This window comes from Mustelus asterias, unplaced genomic scaffold (genome assembly GCF_964213995.1).
Source record: "Mustelus asterias unplaced genomic scaffold, sMusAst1.hap1.1 HAP1_SCAFFOLD_208, whole genome shotgun sequence".
NCBI classification, from domain to species: domain Eukaryota; kingdom Metazoa; phylum Chordata; class Chondrichthyes; order Carcharhiniformes; family Triakidae; genus Mustelus; species Mustelus asterias.
In genome coordinates, this window is record NW_027590196.1 from 276,768 (window position 1) to 296,729 (window position 19,962).

The 19,962-nt window shown below is 45.2% G+C and overlaps 1 protein-coding gene across 1 annotated transcript in view; it reads left to right on the top strand.

Annotated features, from left to right (window-relative positions):
- The window catches only part of sh3pxd2aa (SH3 and PX domains 2Aa), a 622,535-nt gene that overhangs the window by 148,444 nt on the left and 454,129 nt on the right, over positions 1 to 19,962 (top strand). The window contains exon 3 of the mRNA XM_078203748.1: positions 18,036 to 18,111. Coding sequence (XP_078059874.1) covers positions 18,036 to 18,111 — 76 coding nt within the window. The remainder of the gene's footprint in view (positions 1 to 18,035; positions 18,112 to 19,962) is intronic.

Sequence of the window (19,962 nt, forward strand, 5' to 3'; positions counted from 1 at the left end):
CACATGCATCCTGTCTCTAAGAATCCTCTCCAACAACTTCCCTACCACGGACGTCAAGCTCACCGGCCTATAATTTCCTGGGTTATCCCTGGTACCCTTCTTAAACAACGGGACCACATTCGCTATCCTCCAATCCTCAGGGACTTCACCCGTGTCCAAAGAAGCGACAAAGATTTCCGTCAGAGGCCCAGCAATTTCACCTCTCGTCTCCCTGAGCAGTCGAGGAAAGATGCCATCAGGCCCTGGGGCTTTGTCAGTTTTAATGTTCCCTAAAAAACCTAACACTTCCTCTCTTGTAATGGAGATTTTCTCTAACGGGTCAACACCTCCCTCCGAGACACTCGCGGTTAACACGCCCCTCTCCTTTGTGAATACCGATGCAAAGTATTCATTTAGGATCTCCCCTATTCCCTTGGGTTCTAAGCATAATTCTCCTCCTTTGTCCCTGAGAGGTCCGATTTTCTCCCTGACAACTCTTTTGTTCCTAACGTATGAATAGAATGCCTTAGGATTCTCCTTAATCCTGCCTGCCAAGAACATCTCGTGACCTCTTTTTGCCCTTCTAACTCCCCGTTTGAGATCTTTCCTACTCTCTCTGTATTCCTCCAGAGCTCCATCTGTTTTCAGTTGCCTGGACTTAACGTACGCCTCCCTTTTCATTTTAATCAGATCCTCAATTTCCCTGGTTATCCACGGCTCTCGAATCCTACCTTTCCTATCCTTCCTTTTTACAGGCACATGCCTATCCTGCAGCCTTATCAATAGTTCCTTAAAAGACTCCCACATGCCAGACGCGGACTTACCCTCGAACATCCTCTCCCAATCAACATCCACCAATTCCTGCCTAATCCGGCTATAGTCAGCCTTCCCCCAATTTAGCACCCTGCCCGTAGGACAGCACTCATCCTTGTCCATTACTATCCTAAAGTTAACAGAGTTGTGGTCACTATTTGCCACATGTTCCCCTACCGAAACTTTGACGACCTGACCGGGCTCATTTCCCAGAGGTAGGTTCTTTACGCAGAGAGTGGTTGGGGTGTGGAATGGACTGCCTGCAGTGATAGTGGAGTCAGACACTTTAGGAACATTTAAGCGGTTATTGGATAGGCACATGGAGCACAGCAGGATGATAGGGAGTGGGATAGCTTGATCTTGGTTTCAGATAAAGCTCGGTACAACATCGTGGGCCGAAGGTCCTTCTGTGCTGTACTGTTCTATGTTCTATGTTCTAATCCTCCAATCCTCCGGAACCTCTCCCGTCTCCATCGATGACGCAAAGATCATCACCAGAGGCTCTGCAATCTCTTCCTCGCCTCCCACAGTAACCTGGGGTACATCCCATCCAGTCCCGGCGACTTATCTATCTTGATGCTATTCAAAATTTCCAACACATCCTCTTTCTTAATGTCCACATACTCAATCTTTTCGGTCCCCCTCAATCCTGTAGTAGAACCACCCAGATCTTTTTCCACCGTGAATACCGAGGTAAAATATTAATTAAGCATCTCTGCTATTTCTTCCGGTTCTGTACAGACTTTCTCACCATCACCTTTTATAGGTCCTATTCCTTCACATCTCATCCTTTTACTCTTCACATATTTATAGAACCCCTTAGGGTTCTCCTTAATCTTACCTGCCAAGGCCTTCTCGTGACTCCTTCTGGCTCTCCTAATTTCTTTCTTAAGTCCCTTCCTACAAGCCGTATACTCATCCAGATCCCTATCATCGCCGAGCTCTCTGAACCTTTTGTACGCTTTCCATTTCTTTCTCACTCGGTTCAGCGCAGCATAGTTCCCGTAACCTACCAACGCCTCCCTGTCTCATCGGAACGTTGTCATGCGGAACTCCAGACAAACATTCCTTGAAAATCTGCCACCTTACTTCAGTACTTTTCCTCGAGAATGCCTCCTTCCAATTTACGCCTCTAATCTCCTGCCTGATGGCTTCATATTTCCCCTTACTCCAGATAAACACTTTCCTAGCTTGCCTGATCCTATCTCTTTCCAATGCTAGCGTAAAGGAGATAGAGTTATGATCACTATCCCCAAGATGCTCCCCCACTGAGAGATCCGACACCTGTCCAGGCTCATTAGCCAGTACCAGATCGAGTACAGCCTCTCCTCTTGTAGGCTTATCCACATGCTGTGTCAGGAAACCCTCCTGAACACACCTAACAAACTCCTCCCCATCCAAACCCCTTACCCTCGGGATATTCTTGTCCCTGTCCCCAAGTCTCCGTAATGGCCACCACATCACACTTCCAAGCATCGATCCACACTCTAAGCTCATCCGCTTTATTCACTACACTCCTGGCGTTAAAATAGACACATCTCAAACCTTTGGTCTGAGCTCTCCCCTTCTCCATCACCCGTCTACTCTTCCTCTTACACTGTGTACAATCCTTCTCTATTTGCGCGCTAACCTCCTCGCTCTCAGTCACCTCATCACGATTCCCTCCCCCCAACCTTTCTAGTTTAAAGTCTCCCCAATAGCCTTCGCCAACCTTCCTGCCAGGATATTGGTCCCCCTGGGCTTCAAGTGCCACCCGTCTTTTTTATACAGGTCACACCTTCCCCTAAAGAGGTCCCAATGATCCAGGAACCTCAATCCCTGCCCCCCGCTCCAGTCCCTCAGCCACGCATTAATCCTCCACCTCTCTCCATCCCTTCTCTCACTTTCCCGTGGCACAGGCAGCAATAAATGTTTGTTTTTCAGATTGGAGGAAGGTTTGTAGTGGAATTCCCAGGAGTCAGTGTTGGGATCCTTGTTCTTCCAGATACAAACAGGTGTGCAAGGCATAATTTCAAAATTTGCAGATGATACAAAGATTGGAAATGTTGTCAATTTTGATAAGGATAGTTTTGAACTTCAGAAGGACATAGACCTGTTGGTGAATTGGGAAGATCTGTTGATGGTTTGAGTAGACAAGTGACAGATGATGTTCAATGCAGAGAAGTGTGAGGTGATTTATTTTAGCAGGAAGAATATGGAGAGACAGTATAAACTAAAGGGAAAAGTTTTGAAGGAGGTGCAGGAACAGAGGAAACTCTGTATATATGGGACACGCTGAGAGTTATTAAAGCATACAGGATCTTTTTAATAGGGGCATTGAGTGCAAGAGTAAGGGTCATCTAGACTCAAACATGCTATCTGACCTGCTGAGATTTTCCAGCATTTTTCTGTTTCTTTGTAAGGGGGGTCATGTTGAGCTGGCCTAAGACAGTAGTTAGGTCCTGTATGGAGTATTGCGTCTAATTCTGGTGATCTACCTGAAGGAATTAAAGGCATTGGAGAGAGTAGAGGGGAGATTCACAGGAATGATTCCAGGGATAAAGATTGGAGAAGTTGGGACTGTTTTCCTTGGAGAAAATGAGGCTGAAAGAAGACTTGATAGAAGTATTCAAGATCTTGAGGGGTATGGACAGGGTAAATAGTGAAAATCTGTTCATCAAGAACTCGAGGGTATGGATGCAAAGTATTGGCAAAAGGAGTACATGTGATGTGAGGAAAAAATATTTTACCCAGAGACTGGTTGGTGTCTGGAACCAACTTCCTGAGGGAGTGGTGGAGGCAGGTTTGATCGAGGTATTCAGAGACCAATCCAATTCCCTTTTGAAAAGAATGTGCAAGGTTATGGGGGTCGGAAAGGGGAATGGGACTTAGTAGAATAAGACTGCCATGCAGACTCTGGGCCAAGTGGCCACCTACTGCTCTAAAGATTCTGTGATTCTGTAATCTGTAGAATTACAAAGAATGAGTGATGACCTGATTGAAACTTACAAAATTCTTTCGGGGAGCAATGGAGTGAATGTAGATAGATGTTTCCTCTGGCTGTTGAGTCAAAAACCAGGGACATAATCTCAGGATAAGGGTAGGCTATTTAGGACTGAGATGAGGAGGGTGGTGGATCTTTGGAATGCTCTATTCCCTAAAGGCTGTGGAAACTCAATCACTGAGCATGTTCAAGACAGAAATTGATAGATTTCTGGGGACGATTGACATCAAGGAATATGGCGATGGTGCAGTAGATGATCAGTCATGATGTGTTTGAATGGCAGAGGTGGCTTGATGGGCTGAATAGCTCACTCCTGTTCCTGTGAAAATGGAACAGGAGTGAGCTCCACACAAAAATGACCATTGTGGTCCTTAATGGGCCCTCCTCTTTCCCTAGTTATCTTTTTACCCTTAATGTACTTGTAAAACAACTTTTCCTTTATTCTGCCTGCCAGTATCCTTTCATGTCCCCTTTGTGTATTCCTAATTTCCTTTTTTAAAGTTCCTTCTTCCACATAGAAACATAGAAAAACTACAGCACAATACAGGCCCTTCAGCCCACAAAGTTGTGCCGAACATGTCCCTACCTTAGTGATTACTAGGCTTACCTATAACCTTCTATCTTACTAAGTTCCATGTACTTATCTAAAAGTCTCTTAAAAGACCCTATCGAATCTGCCTCCTCCACCGTTGCTGGCAGCCCATTCCACGCACCCACCACCCTCTGAGTGAAAAACTTACCCCTGACATCTCCTCTGTACCTACTCCCCAGCACCTTAAACCTGTGTCCTCTTGTGGCAACCATTTCAGCCCTGGGAAAAAGCCTCTGACTGTTCACTCGATCAATACCTCTCAACATCTTATAAACCTCTATCAAGTCACCCCTCATCCTTCGTCTCTCCAAGGAGAAAAGGCCAAGCTCACTCAACCTATCCTCATAAGGCATGCTCCTCAACCCAGGCAACATCCTTGTAAATCTCCTCTGCACCCTTTCTATGGCTTCCACATCCTTCCTGTAATGAGGCGACCAGAACTGAGCACAGTACTCCAAGTGGGGTCTGACCAGGGTCTTATATAGCTGCAACATTATCTCACGACTCCTAAACTCAATTCCTCAATTGATGAAGGCCAGTACACCATACGCCTTCTTAACCACAGCCTCAACCTGCACAGCTGCTTTGAGCGTCCTTTAAACTCGGACCCCAAGATCCTTCTGATCTTCCACACTGCCAAGAGTCCTACCATTAATATTATATTCCGCCATCCTATTTGACCTGCCAAAATGAACCACCTCACACTTATCTGGGTTGAACTCCATCTGCCACTTCTCCGCCCAGTCTTGCATCCCATCAATGTCTCGCTGCAACTTCTGACATCCCTCCACACTGTCCACAACACCTCCAACCGTTGTGTCATCAGCAAACTTACCAACCCATCCCCCCGCTTCCTCATCCAGGTCATTTATAAAAATCACAAAGAGTAAGGGTCCCAGAACAGATCCTTGGGGCACTCCACTGGTGACTGACCTCCATGCAGAATATGACCCATCTATAACCACTCTTTGCCTTCTGTGGGCAAGCCAGTTCTGGATCCACAAAGCAATTCCCCTTGGATCCCATGCCCCCTCACTTTCTCAATAAGACTTGCATGGGGCACCTTATCAAATGCCTGCTGAAGTCCATATATACTACATCTACTGCTCTTCCTTCATCAATGTGTTTAGTCACATCCTCAAAAAATTCAATGAGGCTCGTAAGGCATGATCTGCCTTTGACAAAGCCATGCTGACTATTCTTAATCATATTATACCTCTCCAAATGTTCATAAATCCTGCCTCTCAGGATCTTCTCCATCAACTTACCAACCACTGAGGGTAGACTCACTGGTCTATAATTTCCAGGGCTATCTCTACTCCCTTTCTTGAATAAAGGAACAACATCTGCAATCCTCCAGTCCTCCGGAATCTCTCCCGTCTACATTGATGATGCAAAGATCATCGTAAGAGTTTTAACAACACCAACTCTTACTGTGTTTACCCCATTCCAACGCCGGCATCTCCACACGCAAAGATCATCGCCAGAGGCTCAGCAATCTCCTCCCTCGCCTCCCACAGTAGCCTGGGGTACATCTCATCCGGTCCCGGCGACTTATCTAACTTGATGCTTTTCAAAAGCTCCAACACATCCTCTTTCTTAATATCTACATGCTCAAGCTTTTCAGTCCACGGCAAGTCTGCACTACAACCACCAAGATCCTTTTCCATAGTGAATACTGAAGTAAAGTATTCATTAAGTACCTCTGCTATTTCTTCCGGTTCCATACAAACTTTTCCACCGTCACACTTGATAGGTCCTATTCTTTCACGTCTTATCCTCTTGCTCTTCACATACTTGTAGAATGCCTTGGGGGGGGGGGGTTTCCTTGATCCTGCCTGCCAAGGCCTTCCCATGACCCGTTCTGGCTCTCCTAATTTCCTTCTTAAGATCCTTCCTATTAGCCGTGTACTCTTCAAGATCTCTAACATTACCTAGCTCCCTGAACCTTTTGTAAGCTTTTCTTTTCTTCTTGACTAGATTCATTACAGCCTTTGTATACCACGGTTCCTGTAACCTACCATAACTTCCCTGTCTCATTGGAACGTTGCTATGCAGAACTCCAGACAAATATTCCCTGAAAGTTTGCCACATTTCCTCCGTACATTTCCCTGAATAAACCTCTTTCCAATTTAAGCCTCCAATTTCCTGCCTGATAGCCTCATAATTCCCCTTACTCCAATTAAAACACTTTTCTAACTTGTCTGATCCTATCTCTCTCCAATGCTATTGTAAAGGAGATAGAATTATGATCACTATCTCCAAAATGCTCTCCCACTGAGAGATCTGACACTTGCCCAGGTTCATTTCCCAATACCAAATCAAGTACAGCCTCTCCTCTTGTAGGCTTATCTACATACTGTGTCAAGAAACCCTCCTGAACACACCTAACAAACTCCTCCCCATCTACACCCCTTACTTTAGGGAGATTCCAGTCAATATTTGGGAAATTGAAATCCCCCATCACGACAATTCTGTTATTATTACACCTTTCCATGATCTGTTTCCCTATCTGCTCCTCAACATCCCTGTCACTATTGGGCGGCCTATAGAAAACAGTAAAGTTATTGACCCCTTCCTGTTCCTAACCTCCACCCACAGAGACTCCGTAGCCAATCCCTCCATGGTGTCCATCTTTTCTGCAGCCATGACACTATCTCTGATCAATAGTGCCACTCCCCCACCTCTTTTGCCTCCCTCCCTGTCCCTTCTGAAACATCTGAAACCCGGCACTTGAAGTAACCAGTCCTGTCCCTGAGTCATCCAAGTCTCTGTAATGGCCACCACATCATATTTCCAAGTAGTGATCCACGCTCTAAACTCATCCACTTTGTTCACAACACTCCTTGCGTTAAAATAGACACATCTCAAACCTTCGGTCTGAGCGCTCCCCTTCTCTATCACCTGCCTATCCTCCCTCTCACACTGTCGGCAAGCTTTCCCTATTTGTGAGCTAACCTCCTCTCTCCCAGTCACTTCAAATGATTCCCACCCCCCAACCATTCTAGTTTAAACTCTCCCCAGTAGCCTTCGCAAACCTCCCCGCCAGGATATTGGTCCTCCTGGGATTCAAGTGCAACCCGTCTTTATTGTACAGGTCACACCTGCCCCAAAAGGGGTCCCAATGATCCAGAAACGTGAATCCCTGCCCCCTGCTCCAATCCCTCAGCCATGCGTTTATCCTCCACCTCATTCCATTCCTACTCTGACTGTTGCGTGGCACAGGCAGCAATCCCGAGATTACTACCTTTGCGGTCCTTCTTCTCAACTCCCTTCCCAACTCCCTATATTTTCCTTTCAGGACCTCCTCCCTTTTCCTACGTATCTCATTGGTGCCAATATGTACCACGACCTCTGGCTCTCCCACTTCAGGATATCTTGGACGCGATCAGAAACATCCCGGATCCTGGCACCAGGGAGGCAAACTACCTTCCAAGTTTCTTGTCTGCGTCCACAGAATCGCCTGTCCAACCCCCTCACTATAGAGTCCCCTATCACTACTGCTTTCCCCCTCCTTTCCCTACCCTTCTGAGTTACTGGGCCGGACTCTGTGCCAGAGGCACGGCCACTGTTGCTTCCCCCAGGTAGGCTGTTCCCCCCAACAGCACTCAAACAGGAGTACTTATTGTCAAGGGGCACAGCCACTGGGGTACTCTCTAGTACCTGACCTTTCCCCTTCCCCTTCCTAACCGTGACCCACTTGTCTGCCTCCCGTGGCCCCGCTGTGACCACCTGCGTGTAACTCCTCTCTCTCACCTCATTCTCCTTGACCAGACGAAGGTCATCGAGCTGCAGCTCCAGTTCCCTAAAGTGGTCCCTTAGGAGCTGCAGCTCGACGCACCTGGCGCAGATATGGACGTCCGGGAGGCTAGGAGACTCCAGGATCTCCCACATCTGACACCGAGAACAACAAACTGGCCTCACGCTCATAATTCCCCCTTTCTTCAAATAACACAGGAAACAACTAAGAACTAAACCTACCCTGCCTCGCCCATTGAGCCAAAGCCCTTCAGCCTTCACTCTGCTCCCTGCTCACTCCGCTGCCCGCTAACAACGCTGCCCGCTGGATAGTGCGGCTTGCTTTTTAAACCTCACGCGCACTACTGGCTGACTTCAGGCACCTGCGCAGTCTTAAAAAAAAGAAAAACCCTTCCCAGACTACTCCACGGCCCCCTTCCGTATTACAGTTTAAAAAAAAACAAAAAACTCCGCGATAAAGAAAGGTAAAAACCAAGAATAAATCTCTTACCCTCAGCACTCCTGCCACGAATCACTCCCTCTCTGCCTTGCTCCGGTCGAACAATGAGGATTCTTTACATTCTATACTCCTCTCAGGTTTCTGCTGTTTTGAGCCCTTGATGTCTGTCATAAGCCTCCCTCTCTTTATCCAATCCTGTATATCCCTCGATATCCAAGGTTCACTGGATGTGTTGGCTGCACCTATCTTGTTTATTGGAATGTGTTGGTCCTGTACTCTCCCTATTTCCTTTTTGAATGCTCCGCAACGTTCCATCACAGATTTACCTCAAAATGTCCGATCTCAGTCCACTCTCGACAAATCATATCTGATCTTATTAAAATCAGCCTCCCCCCAGTTTAGAACTTTGATTTCTGGCCCATCCTTGTCCTTTTGCCCTTGTCCATAACAATCTTAAATCTAACAGAGTTATGAACAGTGTCGGCAAAATGCTCCCCCACTGATACTTCAACCGCTTGCCTGGTTTTGTTACCTAAAGTTAAGTCCAGGACCACCCCCTCTCTTGTAGGACCTTCTACGTACTGGCTTAAAAAGTTTTCCTGGATGCATTTTAAGAATTCCGCTCCCTCTAAACCTTTCACACTATGACTAAAGTCCTAACCCAGATAATATTGGGGAAGTTGAAATCCCCTACTACCAGTACCTTATAGAACATAGAACATAGAACAGTACAGCACAGAACAGACCCTTCGGCCCACGATGTTGTGCCGAGCTTTATCTGAAACCAAGATCAAGCTATCCCACTCCCTATCATCCTGCTGTGCTCCATGTGCCTATCCAATAACCGCTTAAATGTTCCTAAAGTGTCTGACTCCACTATCACTGCAGGCAGTCCATTCCACACCCCAACCACTCTCTGCGTAAAGAACCTACCTCTGATATCCTTCCTGTATCTCCCACCACGAACCCTATAGTTATGCCCCCTTGTAATAGCTCCATCCACCCGAGGAAATAGTCTTTCAACGTTCACTCTATCTATCCCCTTCATCATTTTATAAACCTCTATTAAGTCTCCCCTCAGCCTCCTCCGCTCCAGAGAGAACAGCCCTAGCTCCCTCAACCTTTCCTCATATGACCTACCCTCCAAACCAGGCAGCATCCTGGTAAATCTCCTCTGCACTCTTTCCAGCGCTTCCACATCCTTCTTATAGTGAGGTGATCAGAACTGCACACAATATTCCAATATTATGGCTTTTACTCTCTGAAACCTACCTACATATCTGCTCTTCTATTTCCCGCTAACTGTTGGGGCCGATAAAACACTCCTGGCAATGTTACTGCTCCTTTTGGTTTTTTTTAAGTCCTTCCCATATGGCTTCATTTGAGAAGCCTTCTAAGATGCCATCCCTTCTTACTGCTGTAATTGATTCCCTGATCAAAATTGTGACACCTCTCTTTTAACTTCTTCCCAATCTTACCTGAAGATCCTATATCCTGGAATATTGAACCGCCAATCCTACCCCCCTCTCAACCATGTCTCAGTGACAGCAATGACATATCCCATGCTTTAATTTGATTGGCAGTTCAATATTCCAGGATATACGATCTTCAGGTAAGATTGGGAAGAAGGTAAAAGAGAGGTGTCACAATTTTGATCAGGGAATCAATTTGTTCTCTTCACTCATCTGCCTTGCTCAGCAGACTCCTGCCATTAAAATAAATACCATCCAATCTTGCCAAACTCCCTTGTGCCTTAACTGGCTGATCACTTCTATACCTTTCTGACTCACTTTCTGTCTCTTATGTGAATCTCACCTGCTGAATCTTTTCTCAGTATCCCATGGCCTGCCAAGTTAGTTTTGCACTAGCAAACCTGCCTGCAAGTACCGCCGCTCCCATATCAGTGCAGGTGCAACCTGTCTCCTCGTACAGGTCCCACTGTCCCCAAAAATGTTCCCCAATGTCCCAGAAATCTAAAGCCCTCGCTCCTGCACCATCCTTCCAGTCACAATCTGCAGTAACCTGCTATTTTTTACTCGCTTGTGGCATCTGAGTAAATCTAAAGATTACCAACCAATGGGTCCTTTTTTTAAATCTACTTCCTAGTTCCCTAAAATCTGCTTGCAGGACTTCATCCCTTTTTCCACCTATATTGTTGGTACCAATATGTACCATGATCTTGAGACAGGATTTATTCCCACTTGGAAATAAGTGGACGTATTAGTGAGAGGCAACATGGTTTTGTGAAGGGGAGGTCATGTCTCACGAACTTGATCGGGCTTTTCGAGGAAATGACGAAGATGGTTGATGAGGGTAGGTTGTTGTCTACATGGACTTCAGTAAGGTCTTTGACAAGATCCCTCATGGCAGACTGGTGTAGAAGGTGAAGTCGCATGGGATCAGAGGTGAGCTGGCAAGGTGGATACAAAACTGGCTCGGTCATAGAAGACAGAGGGTAGCAGTGGAAGGTTGCGTTTCTGAATGGAGGGCTGTGACAAGTGGCATTCCTCAGTGCTGAGACCTTTGCTATTTGTAATATATCTATAAATGATTTGGAGGAAAATGTAACTGGTTTGATTAGTAAGCTTGCAGACGACACAAAGGTTGGTGGAGCTGGTGGTCCTTGTGCATGAGACGCAAAAACCCAGTCTGCAGGTGCAACAGGTGATCAAGAAGGCAAATGGGATGTTGGCCTATATCGCAAGGGGGATAGAATATAAAAGCAGAGATGTCTTGCTGCATCTGTACAGGGCATTGGTGAGGCCGCAGCTGGAATACTGTGTGCAGTATTGGTCCCCTTATTTGCGGAAGGATATATTGGCCTTGGAGGGAGTGCAGAGAAGGTTCACCAGGTTGATACCAGAGATGAGGGGTGTTGACTATGAGGAGAGACTGAGCAGATTGGGTTTGTATTCGTTGGAATTTAGAAGAATGAGGGGGGATCTTATAGAGACCTATAAGATAATGAAGGGGCTGGATATTGTAGAGATGGAGAGGAGAGATTCTTTCCACTTAGAAAGGAAGAGAGTGGTTGGGGTGTGGAATGGACTGCCTGCAGTGATAGTGGAGTCAGACACTTTAGGAACATTTAAGCGGTTGTTGGATAGGCACATGGAGCACACCAGGATGATAGGGAGTGGGATAGCTTGATCTTGGTTTCAGATAAAGCTCGGCACAACATCGTGGGCCGAAGGGCCTGTTCTGTGCTGTACTGTTCTATGTTCTATGAAACTAGAACTAGAGGGCACAGCCTCAAAATAAAGGGGGGTCAGTTTAGGACAGAGTTGAGGAGGAACTTCTTCTCCCAGAGGGTGGTGAATCTCTGGAATTCTCTGCCCACTGAAGTGGTGGAGGCTACCTCGTTGAATATGTTTAAATCACGGATAGATGGATTCCTGATCGGTAAGGGAATTAGGGGTTATAGGGATCAGGCGGGTAAGTGGAACTGATCCACTTCAGATCAGCCATGATCTTATTGAATGGCGGGGCAGGCTTGAGGGGCTAGATGGCCTACTCCTGCTCCTATTTCTTATGTTCTTATGACTTTTAAAGGGCGTCTTGACACATACGTGAATAGGATGGGAATGGAGGGATATGGTCCCTGGAAGGGTAGAGGGTTTCAGTTGAGTCAGACAGCATGGTCGGTGTAGACTTGGAGGGCCAAAGGGCCTGTTCCTGTGCTGTAATTTTCTTTGTAATTTGTTCTTGTTCTTTGTCTGTATTTCCTCCCCCTTAATACCCTGTAACCGTTCAGTGACATCTATGACCCTGGCACCAGGGAGGCAACATACATCCTGGAGTCTCTTTTGCAGCTGCAGAAATGCCTGTCTGTTCCCCTTGCAATTGAATCCCTGACCACTTTAGCCCTGTTGATCCTCCTCTCCTCTTGTACAGCTGACCCACCCATGGTGCCATGAAGTTGGCTGCCACCGCTTTCCCCTGCACAGTCATCTTCCCCAACAGTACCTGAACGGTATATCTGTTATCAGCCACGGGGAACTCATGCACTAATTGCCTTCCTCTACCCTGCCTGGTAGTCACCCATGTCCTTTCTGCCTGTTCAATTTTCACCTATGGTGTGACCACCTCACTGAACATGCTATCCACACTTGCTCAGAATCTCGGATGCTCCACCTTAAATCCACCTTCAGCTCCAGCTCCAAAATATGGTTAGCCAATAGTTTCAGTTGGGCACACTTTCTGCACTCGTGATCACCAGGGACAACTGAAGTTTCTATGATTTGCCACATAGCACAGGGGGAGCTGATAACACGCAGGCCCTTGGAGGCATATGTGAGGAATAAAAGAATGACCAGGGTAAGGTTAGGGCCAGTCAAGAACAGTAGTGGTAACTTGTGCATGGAGTCAGAAGAGATAGGAGAGGCGATGAATGAATACTTTTCTTCAGTGTTCACCAAGGAGAGGGGCCATGTTTTTGAGGATGAGAGTGTGATACAGGCTGATAGGCTGGAGGAGGCAGGTGTTCTGAGGGAAGATGTATGAGCAATTTTGAAAAACCTGAAGGTCGGTAAGTCCCCTGGGCCAGATGAGATATATCCTAGGATTCTTTGGGAGGCAAGGGATGAGATTGCAGAGCCTTTGGCTTTGATCTTTGGGTCCTCACTGTCCACGGGGATAGTGCCAGAGGACTGGAGAGTGGCGAATGTTGTTCCTCTGTTCAAGAAAGGAAATAGGAATGACCCTGGTAATTATAGGCCGGTTAGTCTTACTTCGGTGGTCGGCAAGTTAATGGAAAAGGTCTTGAGGGATAGGATTTATGACCATTTAGAAAGGTGCAGCTTAATCCCAGATAGTCAACATGGATTCGTGAAGGGCAAGTCTTGCCTCACAAATTTGATTGAATTTTTTGAGGAGGTAACTAAGTGTGTTGATGAAGGTAGAGCAGGTGACGATCACGAGGGGTCACGGGCTCAAGCTGAGAGGGGCGAGGTATGACTCAGACATCAGAGGGACGTTTTTTACACAGAGGGTGGTGGGGGCCTGGAATGCGCTGCCAAGTAGGGTGGTGGAGGCAGGCACGCTGACATCGTTTAAGACTTACCTGGATAGTCACATGAGCAGCCTGGGAATGGAGGGATACAAACGATTGGTCTAGTTGGACCAAGGAGCGGCACAGGCTTGGAGGGCCGAAGGGCCTGTTTCCTGTGCTGTACTGTTCTTTGTTCTTTGTTCTTTAGTTGATGTCATATACATGGATTTTAGTAAGGTGTTTGATAAGGTCCCCCATGGTCGGCTCATGATGAAAGTAAGGAGGTGTGGGATAAAGGGAAATTTGGCCGATTGGATAAGTAACTGGCTATCTCATCGAAGACAGAGGGTGGTGGTGGATGGAAAATTTTCAGACTGGAGACCAGTTACCAGCGGTGTACCACAAGGATCAGTGCTGGGTCCTCTGCTATTTGTGATTTTTATTAATGACTTAGAGGAGGGGGCTGAAGGGTGGATCAGTAAATTTGCAGATGGCACCAAGATTGGTGGAGTAGTGGATGAGGTGGAGGGCTGTTGTAGGCTGCAAAGAGACATTGATATGATGCAGAGCTGGGCCGAAAAATGGCAGATGGAGTTTAACCCTGATAAGTGCGAGGTGATTCATTTTGGTGGGACAAATTTGAATGCGGATTACAAGGTCAAAGGTAGGGTTCTGAGGACCGTGAAGGAACAGCGAGATCTTGGGGTTCCTATCCACAGATCTCTAAAGGTTGCCACTCAAGCGGATAGAGCCGTGAAGAAGGCCTATAGTGTGTTAGCTTTTATTAACAGGGGGATTGAGTTTAAGAGCCGTGGGGTTATGCTGCAACTGTACAGGACCTTGGCGAGACCACATTTGGAATATTGTGTGCAGTTCTGGTCACCTCACTATAAGAAGGATGCGGAAGCACTGGAAAGAGTGCAGAGGAGACTTACCAGGATGCTGCCTGGTTTGGAGGGTAAGTCTTATGAGGAAAGGTTGAGGGAGCTAGGGCTTTTCTCTTTGGAGTGGAGGAGGTTGAGAGGCGACTTAGAGGTTTATAAGAGGTGGGACCTAATAGGATTGAGGGTTATAGGTAAGCCTCTATATAGGCCTAGGTAGGTAAGGACATGACCGGCGCAACTTGTGGGCCTGTTTGTGCTGTACTTTTTCTATGTTCTATGTTCTAAGATGATGAGGGGGATAGATAGTCTCTGAACGTCCACTCTATTTCCTCGGGTGGATGTAGCTGTTACTAGGGGGCATAACTATAAGGTTCGTGGTGGAAGATATAGGAGGGATGTACGAGGTAGGTTCTTTATTCAGGGAGTGGTTGGGGTGTGGAATGGACTGCCTGCAGGGATAGTGGAGTCGGACACTTTAGGAACTTTCAAGCAGTTATTGGATAGGCACATGGAGCACACTAGAATGATGGGGAGTGGGATAGCTTGATTTTGGTTTCAGAACAACATTGTGGGCCGAAGGGCCTGTACTGTGCTGTACTGTTCTATGTTCATTCAGTGCAGTTGCGGATCCTGTTTGAGAATCACTGGGAGCTATTTGATGCTATTAGAGCTCAGGGGAAGTTCGTAGGAGCTGAGAAAGTGGCGGAAGCTTTTTGGTTCGGCACTGGATTTGCTTAGGGCTCAGAAGAAGCACTGGGAGTCATTCATAGTTTGGTGCAGTCGGGTGACTGGAGTTCTCAGAAACCGAAGACAAATGCCAGCTCAGTGAAGCTAATGGTTTGCGAAAGCAAGAATTGTCCCAATAAGTTAGAAGCAGGAGTTCAGCTTTGTGAATCCTGTGGAATACTGATTTAAGAAAAGAGATTGAACCAGCAGGGGATAGACAGTTAAGGCAGTCAGAGTCAGAGCTGCTTTTGAGAGAATTCAGAATTCAATTTTGAAGAGTTGAAATCCCTCTTGAGGGTGATTAATTTTTAATGAGGTTTTATAACTCATTGCTTGCTGACATCGGGGCAGGTTGCTGTGAAATAGTAGGATCTGTCATGGTCACATTTGCCTTTTAATGTGCATTGAGGTTTACTCACAGTTTGCCTGTTAATTCATATGTACCTGTTTTTTCTGAGGAGTAATAAGATAGATATTGTAAATTGTTTTACTTTTTTGGCTTTTTTTTTGTTTAAAACTGTGGAATTTTGCAGCTTTCGTCTCCTCGTGGATAACTGGGATTTCAAACTTTCTACTTTAAACAAAATGTTCCTCTTACTGGATTATAACAAAATTCATTTTCTAAATATGTGCCCAGTCAAGGTTATTGGATAAGTTAAAATCCTTTATGTCACTGTGATGGAATCATGTTCTGTAATTTGTTTGTTTCTCTGTAAAGAGTGAAACCCAATGACCTCATGTATAGCATACAAAAATAAATTTTCATTTGTACTCCGCAGAACCTATGGCCAAATTAGGCTCTGTGACAAGGGAGTTAAATTTATAGTGGATTAAACATGTGACTAAAAGAACTGAGACTGGAGCTGGACAGAGAAGGTGACACACTGTCCAAAAGACACAGTTCAAAACACAATCTTAAAACTTCATTGTTGTGACAATGTAGTACAAAATAGATTAGATATTTATAAACATTTGAATTAAGCTTCCTGAACACAGGTGTTCATCTGTGGAGAATCACAGAAGTGTGATATCCAGTTCAGATCATGTGTGAATAGCGTTGCATTCCTGTATTACAGCACTGTACAAGTACGTATAGGGCAATGTTTGTAGTAAGAGGACTATAGTAAGAGGCTGTCTCTTCCTGGCATGTGTTCCACACTGGTGTGGTATTGTGATGCTGTTTTCTGGACTGTGTTGGCTGGATAACAGTCATCAGAATTGAGAAACTGTGTTGCTAGTGAGTGACTGTCCTGTTCAAACCAGTTGGAAAAGCCAAATAAGGTTTTCACTGCTTCACGTTTTTGTCTTTTTAACATGCACAATTAGATTGCTTCGAAGGAAGGGGTGCTTTGGATGAATTCCAAGATATTTTTCTTGAAAACCTATTTTTTAGATTGTTAATTAAACTGGGGGCTTGGTGTTAAGCTATATGTTGAATTTGTGCACACTCGGCTCAATTTCTGTTTTTGGGGAGTAGGGGAAAAACCTGGCTGCATTCAGTGTTGAGACCAGATTCCTAGTATTTCCTTTATTTGCAGTTTTTTCTTTTCTACAATATAATTTCTATAGCGCATTTGATGCAAAGGAACGTCCCAAGACATGCTGCAATAAGGATCAGGAAAATTGATGTTGAGTGAGAGATTCGGAGTGGTGACCAAAACCTTGTCCAAAAGGTTGAAATTGAGCAGACTTTTAATACTGCAGCTCTATTTGATTGTCACAATTGGTCAATACACTCCATTATTATTGTACCATGCAGCTACCGGGAGCATGGAAGGTGAACGAGATGGATCCTGGCAATTGCTGGAAGAAGAAAAGACTCCATTCCTGTGAAAGAAAGCCACAATGCCGGAAACGTACAGCAAGAGAGCTGCCAAATGGTGCAATATTTTATATGGGTTGCAATGTGTTGTACAGCCCCTCAATTATTTTGGAAGCTTTTATGTTCTAGAATTTTGAGCTGACACAGGCTCTTAAATTATGCTGCATCAATCCTTCATGTATTTTTCTTCCATTGGGCATCATCAGTGCCTTTCCATTCTGAAAGGAAAGTTACTGTATGGAATGAGTAGCTTGCATTTATGTAATGTTTTAGCAGAAAAAACTCCCAAGGTACTTTAGCGTATTAGAGAAATGGACACTGAAACATAACGGGAGAGTTAGAAAAAGTACTCTAAGTTTGATGGAAACAAGTTGCAACCATAGGAAACAAATGAAGAGTTGAGTGCCAATGTGGGTCAAGATTACTGAATGTTCTGTTACCAATAATGGGGCAAAGTGAAGACGAGATGTGGAGAACTGAACAGTGCTGGAGGGATACCAAGTTGGAAGAAATTCCAGAATTGGGTTGAGCTAAATCGGTAGAGGGAATTTGAAGATGACAACCCAAAGCAAATGCAAGTCAACAAGGATGGAGCTGCATCTGAACAGCCGAACCTTTGGCCAAGCTGGAACTTATAGAGGATGGGAGGCAAGGAGGAGGACAGATGAGGAATCTAAGCTCGAGATAACAAAGTTTAAGGGTTTTGGTGATGGTAGGCTTCAGCAAACCAGTTGGAAATCCAGGGCTTTTACAGTGAATCATTGAGGCAGATTTCATAGTTTCCTTTTTGGGAAAATTGGACAAATGTTCATAGGACAAGGTATATGACTGTGGGAAAAGAGTTTAAATTGCACCTGTGCATGCCCTTTTTGGGCAATCAGTGGAGTGATCTCCTTCTGCATTGTAAATGTCAGATTCTATGGCTCAATATGTGCTTGGCGCAGGGTGGATTCTGATGTTTATATTTTGTTTGTATTGCAACTCTGGATGGATTTAAGTAGTGCTGTGTATGATGTGTAACAAACATTGTGCTCTTTCCTTTTTGCAGATGCAACTCCTGGACAAGTTTCCTGTTGAAGGAGGACAGAAGGATCCTAAATTGCGCTGCATCCCTTTCTTGCCTGGTGAGTAGCAGTTTAGTAATCCATTTATTGCTTTCTGCAACTTTAAGTCTTAGTGCTGTCTGGAGATCTTTTCCATACACAGTACAACATGACAAAAGAACTAGGAGTAGGCAGTTCAGCCCCTTGAGCCTGCTCTGCTGTTCAATACAATCATGGCTGATCTCATCTCAGCTTTATCTCCATCTTCCTGCCCATTCCCCATGAGCCTTCATCCTAATTAAAAACCTATCCATCTCCTCAAATTTGTTTAGTGTTCCAGCATCCACAGCACCCTGGGGTAGAAAATTCCACGGATTCAAGACCCTTTGAATGAAGTAATTCCTTATCATTTCTGTTTTAAACCTGCCATCCTCTAGCCTAAAACTCTGGCTCCTGGTTCTCAAATGTTCAAAAAGGAGAAACATCTGCTCTACGTCCACACTGCCAATTGCCTTTAGCATCATATATACCTCAATTAGATCTCCTCCCATTCTTCCAGTGAGTTTTGGCCTAAACTTCTCAATCTCTCTTCAAAAGACAAGTCCTTCATCCCTGGAATCAATGTAGTGAACCTACTCGGAATTGGCTCTAATGCATCTACATCCTTCCTCAAGTAAGGGGACTAAACATGTGCGCAGTACTCCAGATGCGACCTCACCAATGCCTTATACAACAGCTCCACCCTACTTTTATACTGTATTACAGTAGCAATGAATATCAAAATTCCATTTACCTTCCTTATTTATTACCTGCTGCTCTTGCATATTAACTTTCTGTGATTCACACACGAGGATACCCAGGTCCCTCTCTACCAAAGAAACTTCCCCATGAGCCTTCATCCTAATTAAAAACCTATCCATCTTTGAAGTTTCTCTCCATTTAGACAATAAGTTGCCTTTTTATTCCTCCAACCAAAATGGAAAACCTCACACTTACCCATGCTAAATTGTATCTGCTACATTTTGGCCCACTAGCCTAACCTATCCATATCTATTTGTAAATTCCTAATTTCCTGGGGCCCAAGAACCGTACCCCTGTGGCACACCAAGCTTGCCAACCAGAAAAGGATCTATTTAAAAGTTGAAGTTAAAATGTATTTATTAGTCACAAGTAAGGCTTACATTAACACTGCAATGAAGTTACTGTGAAATTCCCCTAGTCGCCACACTCCGGCACCTGTTCGGGTCAATGCGCCTAACCAGCATGTCTTTCAGGCTGTGGGAGGAAACCGGAGCACCCGGAGGAAACCCATGCAGACAAGAGGAGAACGTGCAAACTCCACACAGACAGTGACCAAGCCGGGAATCAAACATGGGTCCCTGGCGCTGTGAGGCAGCAGTGCAAGCCACCGTGCCGCCCTTTTTTTAAAAACTTATCTCCATTCTCGGCTTTTAGTTCGTTAGCCAATCCTCGATCCAAGCTAATATATTACCCCCAACGGTGTGGGAACTTACCTTTTGTGTGGCATCTTATCAAATGCCTTCTAGTAGTCCAGATACACTACATCTACAAGACCCCATTGACCACTTTGCTTGTTATATCTTCAACGAACTCCAGAAAATTAGCCAAACATGATTTACCCTTAATAAAACCATGCTGACTCTGATGAATTGCATTTTGACTTTCCAAATGCCCTGTTACTACTACTTTAACAATGGATTCCAACAGTTTCCCAACAACAGATGTTAACTAACTGATCTATAGATTTTTATTTTTTGCTTTTCTCCCTTTTTGAATAGGGGCGTTACATTAGCCTCTTTCCAATCCACTAGAACCTTAATAGAATCCAGGGAATTTTGGAATATTATAACCAATGCCTCCACTATCTCTGCTGCTATTTCCTTTAAGCCATGATGTGGAGATGCAGGCGTT